Source organism: Aedes albopictus, chromosome 2 (genome assembly GCF_035046485.1).
Source record: "Aedes albopictus strain Foshan chromosome 2, AalbF5, whole genome shotgun sequence".
NCBI lineage: Eukaryota > Metazoa > Arthropoda > Insecta > Diptera > Culicidae > Aedes > Aedes albopictus.
The window spans coordinates 225,092,908-225,106,883 of record NC_085137.1 but is presented as its reverse complement, the minus strand read 5'-3'; the positions used below and the strand labels follow the sequence as shown (position 1 = coordinate 225,106,883).

General features: G+C 37.2%; 2 protein-coding genes across 5 annotated transcripts in view; one reads left to right on the top strand and one right to left on the bottom strand.

The window, feature by feature from the left end:
* The window catches only part of LOC109401394 (protein madd-4), a 902,383-nt gene that overhangs the window by 872,445 nt on the left and 15,962 nt on the right, over positions 1-13,976 (bottom strand). The window lies entirely within an intron of this gene.
* LOC134287034 (uncharacterized) lies at positions 2,716-3,630 on the top strand. The gene is made up of 2 exons (XM_062848748.1): positions 2,716-3,468; positions 3,525-3,630. The coding sequence occupies exon 1, from the start codon at positions 2,873-2,875 to the stop codon at positions 3,464-3,466; it is 594 nt and encodes a 197-aa protein (XP_062704732.1). The 5' UTR covers positions 2,716-2,872; the 3' UTR covers positions 3,467-3,468; positions 3,525-3,630.

Here is a 13,976-nt window from a genome sequence, read left to right as displayed (position 1 = left end):
CTAGAGGAAATCCTTGAGGTATCCCAGACGGAAAACCTGAAGGAATCTCTAAAGCAAGTGCTAGAAGAATTCCTGGACGTATCCCTGTAAGAATGTTCATAGAAATCTATGTAGGAATTCACAGAGAAATCCGGGAGGAATCATTTGAGGAGTTCTTGGAGGTATCCCAGGAAGAATTCTTGAAGAAATCCCAGGAGAAAGTACTGAAGAAATCACTGAAATTCAAGAGGAGATCCTGGAGAATCCTAAAAAGTCTTAGATTAACTCCTGGAGGAGTTTTTGGAAGAATTCCAGGAAGAATTTCTGAAGGAATCTTAAGAAGAATTCTCGGAGGCATTTTCAAAATAATCCTGGAAGTTGTTCCCGAAAGACTGACAGGAGGAATTCCCAGGTAAATCTCTGGAGGAATCTTGGAGAAATATGTGAAGAAACCCCATGGCGAGTCCCGGTAGCAATCCCATGAGGAATTCCTTAGAGAATCTCACTAGACTAGAGTTTTCTTAGCGAATTCCTGGAAATTTTTTTGTTGGAATCCCTGGATAAAAATTTGAAGAAGCCCATGTGTGCAGTAATTTCTAGACGAATTATGGAAGGAATACTTGGATGGACTTCTAATGGATTTTTGGTACATTTTTAAGAAGATTTTGATATAAGAGGTAAAAGTACTGGAAAAAATAGCTAAAATTTACTCCTCGACCAACATCATCATAACAAATTTGGCTCTTTTGAGAGCTAACCAATAGCAGCGAGCTATTCGGTTGATCTTCAAATTCAATAGCAAATTTTGCTATTGGTCAGACGTCCTAGGAACATGTTTTTGCTATTATTTTCAGTACTTTTACCTCTTATATCAATCAAACCAATAGCACGTTTTGATCGTCAGTACTTGACCTCTGCCCGGGATCGACTTCAAGACGGCATACGATAGTATCGACCGGACAGAGTTATGGATAATCATGGACGAAAACGGCTTTCCTGAGAAACTGGCCAGACTTCTCAAAGCAACGATGGAAGGTGTGCAAAACCGCGTAAGGGTTTCGGGTGAACTATCCAGCTCATTCGAATCTCGCCGGGGACTGCGACAAGGTGTCGGACTCTCATGGCTCTTCAACATCACTCGGGAAGGTGTAATGCGATGAGCCGGGCGCAGCAGTCAGGGCACGATTTTCACAAAATCCGGCCAATTCGTGTGCTTTGCGGACAACATGGACATTATCGCCAAAACGTTCGGAACGGTAGCAGAGTTATACACCCACCTGGAATGCGAAGCAGCAAAGAGCTTACTGATGAATAACGTAAAAAACAAAATACAAGCTGGTTGTCGGAAGCTGACACGACCAGACCCGTCCAGGTATTAATGTCACGATAGACGGGGATATGTTTGGGCTGGTGAAGGAATTCGAATATCAACAGAATACCACCCCGTCAGGATGTTCCGCATCACCGCCACCGTTACCACTTCAAAAACAATGACAGTCAAATATTTTACCGGGTGCATAAGTTTTAATCTCGACCGGCGCATCCGGAACATCAACTTGGAACTCGAGTATGCTCGTAATATGAATGAGACCGCGGCGGTGCACACACACAGAAGCGAAATCAGGATCGTATCATCTTGGTGTGCTGACGGTTGCTGAGAAAGTTCGGTTCGGACCCATAAGGAGTAACCCCTTTCATTGGAAATTTATGAAATCTGCTGCATGGTTCATGCGAAAGCTAATGTTTTCCCCTGATGAAAATTTCCTCGCTCCGTTACTTATCCGATGGAAAATGGGGAGTCTAGTTGGTCTTAAACTGTAGCACCGCCGCTGGAGAGCCATTATAAGAGTGGTACTAGGATGGGTTAATTGTTTGCACTTCGCTTATCGTGAGATGGTATCTTGGTATCTACGCGATCCAATGCGGTTGTTTTGATGTTTCATGTGAGGGAAAGTTGGGGGTATTCTTGATGAAACGGATCATGAGGTATTATTTGGGGAAATACACATTTTGTTGAAGCTACTACAAGTAAACTTTATGGTTTGAAATTCTAGGGATAAACTTACAGTGAATGACAAAAAAAGATGTCGTTGAACTTTTGTGTACATCTATTTCTTCTAGTATTCGTTTACTAGATAAATTGTCCTATAAAGTTCATATCGGAATTTCTGGCTATTTCCATGAATTCTTCGTGAAAGTCAAGTGGGTTTTTGTTTTAATATTTTATGCAACCGAAAATAAAGCCTGCGCACTTTGGAATCGGTAACTTACAAGCCACAAATCCATGAAAACTTTAAAATTTTAGGTTTAAAAGGAGGAGTTCGCCTTATGATTGATAATTTACAACTGCTGCGCGGGAAAACAGCAAATAATTCCAAAAATAATCCAGGTTCGAGTATGAGTTTTGTTAGGCCACTTCAATTATGGAATTGTAGGTCCAAAAAAAAAAAAAACGATCCCAGCAAAAGTTATTCCATAGAAAATACTTTGAATAAAATTATACTTTGAACATACCGTGAATGGGCCAATAAGGCTATACATTTAATATGGCCTAATAAAATATATTTGTCAACAGATTAATGTCGTTACTGATTTTTAACATATATTTGATGAATATAACTTAGTTTGTTGTGAAAATACCAGCCCGAAAGCTGTCAAATTTCGAATCTCACAAAAACTGACCACGTGGTTTATGGACAGCCCCTTCAAGTAGTTACAGGTGTCACATCCTATGATAGATTTGAAGATCCTTTGATCAAAGATCACCTCATTGCGTTTCATTGTTTTAATCCAATCGTAGTAATCGCTGAAATAAAAATTGTTCGAACTTCAAATTGCATCAAAATTTTAGTGAGAATCCCACATCAAAAATTACAAGTGAAAAACAATAAAAATGGACTCCACCGTGCAGCCTCGAATGTCCCTGCGCTTGCGCTACCGGCCCCATCTTATAACAGACCAGCAGCAGTTAGTCTCACTACTTCCGACGCCAAAAACTCCAAATATAACCACCGTCAATGAATCGAGACTACCCCTGCCGGCGAACGCCTCAATCACGGCCAGCGCTCTCGCAACGGTAGACAGAACCGGATGGAACAGTCGTGTGGACCATGCTCTCAATGAAATCATTCGCGGTCACCACGGCTACAAGCCGGATCAATCCGTCTACGGCGATATCAACCGGATGTTCGATGCAACACTGTGCACCCTGATCCTGATCGCGTCCGGGGACCTCAACATATCGTCGGAGCATCTGCTGTGGAGCGAAGCGTTCCTGCACGGAATTCGAGACCGGTACGGGAAACATCCGCCGAACGTGCGGAAACTGTTAGGGTTTATCAAGCACATCCAAGGAATGGTGGCTGCTGGCAAAAATGGCTCCATGGCAGAGCGTTGTGGATTATTTGCAAGGACATATCAGGACGCACTTCCGGATAATGTGACGTTGACCAGAATCAAGTCCCCAACGGGAAATGCCACTGTTTAAGCGTTAGTATGGAAATTAATTTGTTAATTTCGGGAGTTAAATTTGATTTGTTTTTTAGGATTTAACAAAAAGAAGAGCCTTCAGACGTATCAGGAAATATCTTTTAATTATGTTTAAATGAACAATACACACAAATATATTTCTTAACTACGTTAAACATTCAATCCGTTATTTAATTTGTCTTTTTTAAGAGACGTTCAACCCTTAACTGGGTCGTTTCGTATTTAGTCCATTGACAATTTACAATAATGAAGATCAATCAATCGTTTGTAACTCGTCGATATAGTCAGTACTGCCTGCCCACTGCGATTTTTACATACAGCTCCTGCTGCATACACAACGAATTTGTTTCCCATATTTTATTCTACCTCACAATTATAATTACTGTAGGGTTAGAAATTCCAGCATATATGTATAGTAGGTTGTCCCAAAAATTGCACATAGTCAAAAAGCTTGGGGGCTCACCCTGCAAATGATAGCTAAGGGTGTTAGAAACAAATTTTTGAGATTTTTGAAAAATGACCATTTTTCGTAATAAATTTCATACAAATATTTTTTACCGTACAAAAATTGGCAATACCTACTATTTTTATATTTTTTACAGCTTGATATGGATCCAAACATCTTGAAAAAAATAATTAGCGACATGTTTTGCAGGTAACTTTTTTGATACTGATTTTTTGAATTTACTAAAATTTGTCATTTTTTGATATACTCTGCATTTTACCCACCATAAAAAGTATCTGAACCTAATGCAAATTTTAAATAATTTCCATAAAAAGATAGGAAATTTTATGAGGAAAAACTTTGCCGAAGACAGCATGGCGTTTTTTCTATCCATTTTAGAGTTATTCACGATTTACTACAGGGCCCATATAGCCGAGGCGGTAAACGCACGGGTATTCAGCATGACCATGCTGAGGGTGACGGGTTCGATTCCCGGTCGGTCCAGGATCTTTTCGTAAAGGAAATTTCCTTGACTTCCTTGGGCATAGAGTATCTTCGTGCCTGCCACACGATATACACATGCAAAATGGTCATTGGCAGAGGAAGCTCTCAGTTAAAAACTGTGGAAGTGCTCATAGAACACTAAGCTGAGAAGCAGGCTTTGTCCGAGTGAGGACGTTACGCCAAGAAGAGGAGAGGAGGAGGACGATTTACTATTTGGTGAAATTTGAATTTTTAGGTATTTTTCTAAAAATGTCACATAAGAACTTCTTAAAACACATACATAGTAAAAAATCACGTATACTCAACAAGTTTTTGTCTTGATTGTGTTATGGTGTTGCCGCTGGCAACACTTTCAGAGCTCCAATTAGCAACTTCATCATACATGCACAGGGTAATATGCGAAGCCAAATGACATGGAAAAAGATCTGTCAAAATATATCATTTGAGTGACGTGAAAAGACATGTAATTGTAAGGATGCTAATTTAAATTGAAATTCTTGAAGGTTTAATGAAATACTTAAATCTACTTACAGCTACATATTAGTTTAATCACGTTCTTGCAGAAATAATTGAATCACCTTGACGGGCTTGGTGGTCTAGTGGCTACCGCTTCTGATTCGTATGCAGAAGGTCATGGGTTCAATCCCTGGCCCGTCCCTTTTCATCCTACTTTGTATCTTTCTATCCACTTCCTCACTCTCTCTCTCTCTTCTCTACATATACAACTCATGTATATTCATATGTTCATAGCCATCGCTAGAACCAGAAACGAATTGGAAAAAAGTCGTTTCCCTCCCTTCCAATTTCCACTCTCAGCACAGTGTATATAATAACGCCTACAAGTTATGCAACCAAAGCGTGCTGTGCCGCTTGACCTTATTCACCTCATTCACCACACAATGTATCACCTCACGAACACTATAAATAACCCTCTATCCATGGATCGCATCACCGACCCAACGGTGACTCCCAGATCTCCCATCCTTTCCGTGTAACAAATACCCCAGTCCGTGCTGATTGTGGGGATGCAGAGGTGATCTCGGTCTTAAGTAGCAACAATCAGCACACTCTAACATTCCTTTCCCTTCCCAACTGACTATAAGGACGTGGCCGGCGCCGTTATTGATCCAAAATGTATGAGCTGCTAGAATTGCACTTTGAGAATAAGTGGAGTGTCCCAGCCCTTATTCATTTGGATCTCAGTGCAATTGGTACCAGCTCAGATCAATCACGGAGTAGCAACCATTGACATGTATAGTCAGATTTGATCGTTGATCGATTTGATCGAAATAATTGAATCACCTCAAATATCGCAGAATGTATCACAATGAATTGTTACGGATAACTTACGAAAAGCAGTCATAGATAGCCTCAGACCGAATTATGTAAGTAACATTTGTGATCGAAAATATTCTTAAACTGATTTTGCAATAAATTACAGCTTTTAGCTGTACTCGCACCCACAGATTGCAGTTTGCGATCTGCTCAGAAGAATTCGGCTTCTAGCTTCACACTACCCCTCTTGGAACCCCTATTCGCCGTAACAATGGGATTTTGGTGACATCATTAATTGATTTTTTATTTTTTGTTATTCAATACCTTCATATAGAAATTAACTAGCAAAGATATCTTAAAAAGCTAGCTCTCTTGACAAGCTTTGTACTGCCTAGTGATTTTTTTAAAGATATTCTCCACAAAATGTTGAGCCATATTTTCGCGTTTATCTCACTTTCCTGTCGATATTCTCAATTATTTTTCTACACGAAGACGTATGAATCCTGGACCAGTGAAACAGCCCTGGAAACAGTGGCAAAGTGTATAAAGGCGAATACGTTTATCCATACCAAATTCAAATCGCGATTACGAACATCTTACGTAAGAATACCAATTTTTAGATTCTAAGTTCCAATTCAAGACATTCTTAAAAGCAGAGCATGTCTTTTTTACACTTACTGACTTGATCTATCTTATCAACACCGAAAATAAGATACACCAAGGCAAATTGAAACGGGTGGGATGAGATGAACCAGTGAGTTAACGCAATGTAATCCAAGGTTAGAACAATTTGATTACCATAACACATACACGGCATACAATAAAACAAGGTAGGCTTTTGTTAGTAAACAACAGTTTTGGACGTAAACAAGTGACGTCATTTTTATCATCCTATATCCGTAATAATTAGCGAAAAAGCCGTAACCAACAAAATGTACACAATTTGAGTAATTGCAGGAATGAAAAGAAGCTAGATTTGTCTTCTAAATGCTCACAGAGTTTCCTTGATATCACTTTTCTAACTATCGAAAATCACTGATTGAGTGAAAGGCGTAATCCCATTCTATTCCAAACGAACAAAAACAAGAATTACGCCTTCTACTCCTTTGTTTTGTTTGATGTTTTGTTTACGAAAGTGAAAGGCGAAACTGAAATCAACACGTAAACACGGCGATAGTAGAAGGCGAAACTGAAATCAAAACGTAAACACGGCGAAAGCAAATGGCGAAATTCTGTCAAAAATCATAAACAAGGCGAATAGTAAAAGGCGATTCTGAAAATGATATCGATTCGAGGCGCATAGTATTGGGCGAAATTAGCATTCGCAGGTATCAATTCAGGCGTAATTAAATAAATGCAATTTTTAGTGCAAAAAATATCAAATTCGTGCAGTGTTCTTAGAAAAACAAGAAACTATGTCAGAACTGTGTCAATTAACCTTATTTAAGTTGAATTATTCTGTATTACTTCTAAATAGGAATTAAAATTTGATCAGTAAAATTCGGTTGTTGTTTTCGCATTGTTATTGCTTTGTTAGTTACGCCCTATTCGCGAATTACTCCCGATATGTTGATCAAAATGATAGGGACTACTAGAACGTTTTATTCATGTCTTTGAACGATTAAACGACATCATTGAAAAACAAAATCGGCATGTTTTGCGAAATGTATCACCTTCTAAATGATATAGAAAATGTACCGTGCGTTTGATTGTGTATTATGCTCGTATAAACCATTGTCAATACATCGCCGTTAAAAATGCCATGGCCTACTGAGGCATCTCAAAATGGTACCTAATGATAAAGTTTCTCGCTAGTAGGTGCCTTTCTGTATCATAGAAAATGGATTTGTTAACAAAAACAAAAATTCAATAAATGATGCCACCTTAAGGACAAACGTCTTGAAATCCCGCTTCAACATTGCATCAAAACTTCAAACGCACAAATCTCATGAAGTAAGCTTCAAACAACAATGAATTTTATTATTCTGTTCTTGCTCACTTTTAATTAGCTTAAAATAAAAAGCTCAGATACGCTGGTTTTGTTTATAAAGAGATTTGTGCCCTCGAAATCGTGAGTAGGTGCCAAAGTCGGCCATTGTGGCGGCCATTTTGGGATTCTAACAAGTCTGTCCTTAATTCCTAAACACAATCAAGACAAAGACTTGTTGAGCAGAAGTGATTTTTTACTTTGTATGTGTTTTTAAGAAGTTGTTATGTGACATTATTAGAAAAATACCTAAAAATTCAAATTTCATCAAATAGTAAATCGTGAATAACTCTAAAACGGATAGAAAAAACGCCATGCTGTCTTCGGCAAAGTTTTTCCTAATAAAATTTCCCATCTTTTTATGGAAATTATTTAAAATTTGCATTAGGTTCAGATACTTTTTATGATGGGCAAAATGCAGAGTATATCAAAAAATGACAAATTTTAGTAAATTCAAAAATTCAGTATCAAAAAGTTACCTGCAAAACATGTCGTTAATTAATTTTTCCAAGAAGTTTGGATCTACATCAAGCTGTAAAAAATATAAAAATAGTGGGTTTTGCCAATTTTTGTACGGTAAAAAATATTTGTATGAAATTTATTACGAAAAATGGTCATTTTTCAAAAATATCACCGGGGCGACCTTTAAACGTCATTTCTGAAAGTTGCCGTCATACAAAAGTTTGTTTCTAACACCCTTAGCTATCATGTGCAGGGTGAGCCCCCAAGTTTTTTGACCATGTGCAATTTTGGGACAACCTAATGTATAGCTTGGGATAGAAAACGACATTTCACTCCTGTACACTTTTTGAGTTCCATTTCGGCCGCATATCAACAGCCCAAGTAACACAACTTGTTCTATAAAAGTTCTAAATTCACGATTTAAACATAATCATTTGTTTATTTCTTGTTTTATTGACTCAAAACTGTACACTTATATAATCAAAACAGCGCAAAACATGGCGGCTTATAAAACATCTTACAAGTTGTATAAGATGTATCCCCATACACTAATAATACTCTCGAGGTACGTTCCCACCAACTCTCTAGCATTGGATAGTTGCAATCAGGTTACTTATCAATTTGAAAATCATATAGAATACTGTTATAATACAATCACATTCGTAGGCTGGAATTGAGATTTTTTCAAGTCATATAACTTGCATAAAATGTTTATACATCATAACCATTTTAGTTTTTATAATAAAGCTATTTGAAAGCTACATGACTTGGAGAATCCACTTATACAACAAACTATTAATAAACACGATTGCAAAACAAGGTAACTGACAGAAAAATAACCACATCAAAACATTTTTTTATTTTATTCACGAAAAATCACGATGAAGCAAACATGAAAAATGCTTCCCAAAGTTGAAGTTAATTATATCTGATTATTCGAAAAACTAATAAAAGGTCTTTCTCAGTAGCGTTAGCGTTGTTTCATCTGCGCCTCAGAATTTTTGGAGTAGTTTTCAATTTAACTCATCAATAATTCATGCGCTACTCAATTGGATTGAAAAATGTATCTTGAACATACTATTTTATGCAGATGCGTGAGATTCTTTTTCAATCCGCACGGAAAAAGGCAATATGGCATACAATCCATGGAATTTACAGTGCCGCTCAAAAATACTAAAACAATTCGAATTTCAATCATCACTATTAATTATGGAGTTCATGATCTATTGCTTCCTGATTGAGGCTCAAGTAAAAGTTAAAAATTACTACTCAATACGACATCCACTTTTTATGATGATCAACAAATAAAGGCAAGAATAGTGGCCATTCTCTTTTTCTGCATTTGTGGATCCATATTTTCATCCGGTACTGTATGGTTCTTTTTCTAATGATTGACAGTAAACATTTGTACAAGTATTTTTATTTGAAGCACATGGAAGTAGTTATTACTTTTAAAATACACCTTTCGAACAACTGCACAATAGATTGCACATTAACTTGCAATAGCGTTTTTATAACATCTAGGTAGCATTTATACAACATATGCAATTATTGGTTCTAATTCTTGTTTGCGATAGATATCACAACGCCAAAATAACTGAATTACACCTTATTGCTAAGCATGACAAAGTCTGTCGAAATGTCAAAATATTGTCAAATGTAAACACAAATAACTCTGATAATAGTTCATAGGCTCGTCATTTTGCAGTTCTCGCGGGTTTTAATGAGGGTTCGAAACAATCCCGGTTGTGAAATTTAGACAGCAGTTCTCAGTGATACGATCGAGATGACAATTATTTAGATCAAGGCCTATCCACGGTGGTTGATGTGACCAGATTGGAGATTCGATGGCGGCTACTGTTTTGACCTTGTAATCGTAAAAGAATGTGAAACGCAAGCGCACCGACCGGATGCTCGTCAGGTTTGTAGATATTGGCCCTTTGACGGGGACAGAGACGTTGAAATCGAGAAAAGCGCCCCGGACAAAGACGCGTCCACTGTACCGCTGCTTTCCGAAGAATTCAGCTTGACAGGCAGTTGGTTATCAGTTGTGTATCGAGCAGCTAGTGCCATTGGAACACAAGTGGTGCTCGATTCTGCTAGTGATAATTGATCTTGATTGGGTGAAAAAGTAAAGCATTGTTTATTGTCAAGATTGTAAGGCAGTTGATGTTCAATGTTCTATAATTGTAGAATAATCCCATCGAAATCACATTTCGAACACTACAAAGTTAATTATATTTTTCTCTTATTTGTTATTCGCCAACATAAATATGGCTAAATAATAACACAAGATGTTTCCTGATACGCTTATAACTCTTTTATAATACATATTTTGAAGTAAAGATTTTTAAAGATGTTTTCTGTGTTACTTGGGAGTGCAAACTTTCACCCTGGGCAAAGACACAACCTTGTGATCAGCTTGATTGCTGTCAGGTCTAGGGGCTTAAATGTATCTTTACTCTACAGAGATAGGTGCACACTCTTTCTTCTATTCTAGGTATCGGATCTATGACTTTTTTATAATGTTGCACCCACGAAAGAAAAACTTTCTTCCTTATTCCAAAATCAGCATAACGATTTTGGAAGGACGGGAGGGCCTCTTATCCTTAGTGAATACTCGTATGATTTTTTACGAAATCACCTCTGCCATTTTTTTCAAAATGTTGTGCTTCCTCAATTCGAAAGAATATTCACATTTTTCAAACTAGTGAGTTTTTGTTCCGCCCTCATGAATATAGAAGAGGTTCTCACTAAACAGATTAAATTTCTGCGTAATGGGTAGTACCTACGCAGATCTCAAGAAATTTCTTGGCCTATTTCAATGCGTGGAAAACTCAGGCAAGGAATCGTTGAAGAAATGATAAAGCGTCACTTTATTCTGGAGCGATTCCGTTTGAAGTGCATACCTCGCATAAGCCATGATTTTCTGCTTATGGTCCACTGCACGAAGTTATGCTGGACTGCTTACTCTCACAGAAAATTTGACGTTTAAGAGGTGCCGACACCGCTCAAACGTCAAATTTCGTGTGAGAGTAAGCAGGCCAGAATAAATTCGTGCAGTAATCCATTTGAAATGTTCCATGATTTTCCGAATGAAATAATCAAACATTGCCTTGGTGATCGCGACGTTTAATCAGTTTAAGGTGACTTGGTGCATCACAGAATTTTCATAGGAATCATTGACTTTTTAATTTTCAATGATTGTTTGCCTCGCGTTTTTGAAGTGATAAAAAACGGGAAATTTTGCAGTCACGCAGTAGAAAAAGTATCATCACACTCAACACGAGTGAGCATATGGGATGATACATTTTCATCCGATTTTGCGCTTTGGTAACTGAGTTTTATCACTTTGAAATTTCGAGCGAGATTTCAATGATGCTGATGACGCACTACGCGTCGTTAATCGGTTTATGGGTAGAACACTGAGCGCAAGAAATTTCTTGGCCTATCTCGATGCATGAAAAATTCAGGCAAGGAATCGCTCAAGAAATAATAAAGCGTCGCTTTATTCCGGATCCTAGTATTCTTTATTACACCAACAAGCCTAACCTCAAACTGATTGACAATTCTCAGGTCATTTTGACAGATGTAACATGAGCATGAAAAGGACAGCAACAAGATCGATAAAATAGAATATATGATCCGTCTTTTTAGTGCACGTGTGTGGTCTGTCAAAATGACCTGAGAATTGTCAAACATTTTCATGGCTTGCTTTTTTGGTGTAACGAAGAATGGAGCTGAAACGAAACGTCAAATCAAATGGGGCTTGCTGTGTTAAATTTCTTGACCATTCCGGTCACGGAAAAATAATGCACTGAACGAAAATTACTTGAGCGATTCCGTTTGAAGTCTATACCTCGCATTACGCTGTTAAGTGAATCCCCCTAATGTAATTACCTAAATCATTAATCTAATTTGTCTGCGCTTTCACAACCACATTCATGCGCATGTTACAATTTTTGTGCCTGCATACGTCATTGTAACCGTTGGTCCCATAATCTAGCTTGTAGCTCCCCCACAAGCAAAAACATTCCTTACCCTATTATGTCCCGTGAGTTCGTCCATACATAGAGTCCAACTTTGTCCTTAATGGTACTCACCTGCTAATGTTGTTTGTCAGTCGCTCACCTGTCTACTTTTGTTTGTTTGCAGCGGTTTGACGTAGAAATCTTGTGTGCAACAAACAACCGTTAACGAAAAAAGGTAACCCATAGAAGGCCGTTGATGAATTGTCGGTTTTATTCGGGCCCGTTTCTTACTAATTTTACACTAGAGAAGCTTGGCCTAAAATCGTGTCCATCTTTCTGTCCATGCCTTTACAAGGAGTAAGAAGTGCGCGACGTGTACGTAAATCTAGAGTGTGTAAAGTTTTAACTAAGTGTAAATTACTAAAATTTTGTGTCATTGTAGGATTAAATTCAAAAAGTATATATATATATATATATATATATATATATATATATATATATATATATATATATATATATATATAAATATATATATATATATATATATATATATATATATATATATATATAGATATATATATATATATATATATATATATATATATATATATATATATATATATATATATTTATATATATATATATATATATATATATATATATATATATATATATATATATATATATATATATATATATATATATATATATATATATATATATATATATATACTTTTTGATTTTAATCCTACAATGACACAAAATTTTAGTAATTTACACTTAGTTAAAACTTTACACACTCTAGATTTACGTACACGTCGCGCACTTCTTACTCCTTGTAAAGGCATGGACAGAAAGATGGACACGATTTTAGGCCAAGCTTCTCTAGTGTAAAATTAGTAAGAAACGGGCCCGAATAAAACCGACAATTCATCAACGGCCTTCTATGGGTTACCTTTTTTCGTTAACGGTTGTTTGTTGCACACAAGATTTCTACGTCAAACCGCTGCAAACAAACAAAAGTAGACAGGTGAGCGACTGACAAACAACATTAGCAGGTGAGTACCATTAAGGACAAAGTTGGACTCTATGTATGGACGAACTCACGGGACATAATAGGGTAAGGAATGTTTTTGCTTGTGGGGGAGCTACAAGCTAGATTATGGGACCAACGGTTACAATGACGTATGCAGGCACAAAAATTGTAACATGCGCATGAATGTGGTTGTGAAAGCGCAGACAAATTAGATTAATGATTTAGGTAATTACATTAGGGGGATTCACTTAACAGCGTAATGCGAGGTATAGACTTCAAACGGAATCGCTCAAGTAATTTTCGTTCAGTGCATTATTTTTCCGTGACCGGAATGGTCAAGAAATTTAACACAGCAAGCCCCATTTGATTTGACGTTTCGTTTCAGCTCCATTCTTCGTTACACCAAAAAAGCAAGCCATGAAAATGTTTGACAATTCTCAGGTCATTTTGACAGACCACACACGTGCACTAAAAAGACGGATCATATATTCTATTTTATCGATCTTGTTGCTGTCCTTTTCATGCTCATGTTACATCTGTCAAAATGACCTGAGAATTGTCAATCAGTTTGAGGTTAGGCTTGTTGGTGTAATAAAGAATACTAGGATCCGGAATAAAGCGACGCTTTATTATTTCTTGAGCGATTCCTTGCCTGAATTTTTCATGCATCGAGATAGGCCAAGAAATTTCTTGCGCTCAGTGTTCTACCCATAAACCGATTAAACTGATTAAACGTCGCGATCACCAAGGCAATGTTTGATTATTTCATTCGGAAAATCATGGAACATTTCAAATGGATTACTGCACGAATTTATTCTGGCCTGCTTA

What these genes read in the sequence shown, in the direction of transcription:
- LOC134287034 (XM_062848748.1), top strand. Translation starts at nt 2,873, where the DNA reads ATGGACTCCACCGTGCAGCCTCGAATGTCCCTGCGCTTGCGCTACCGG.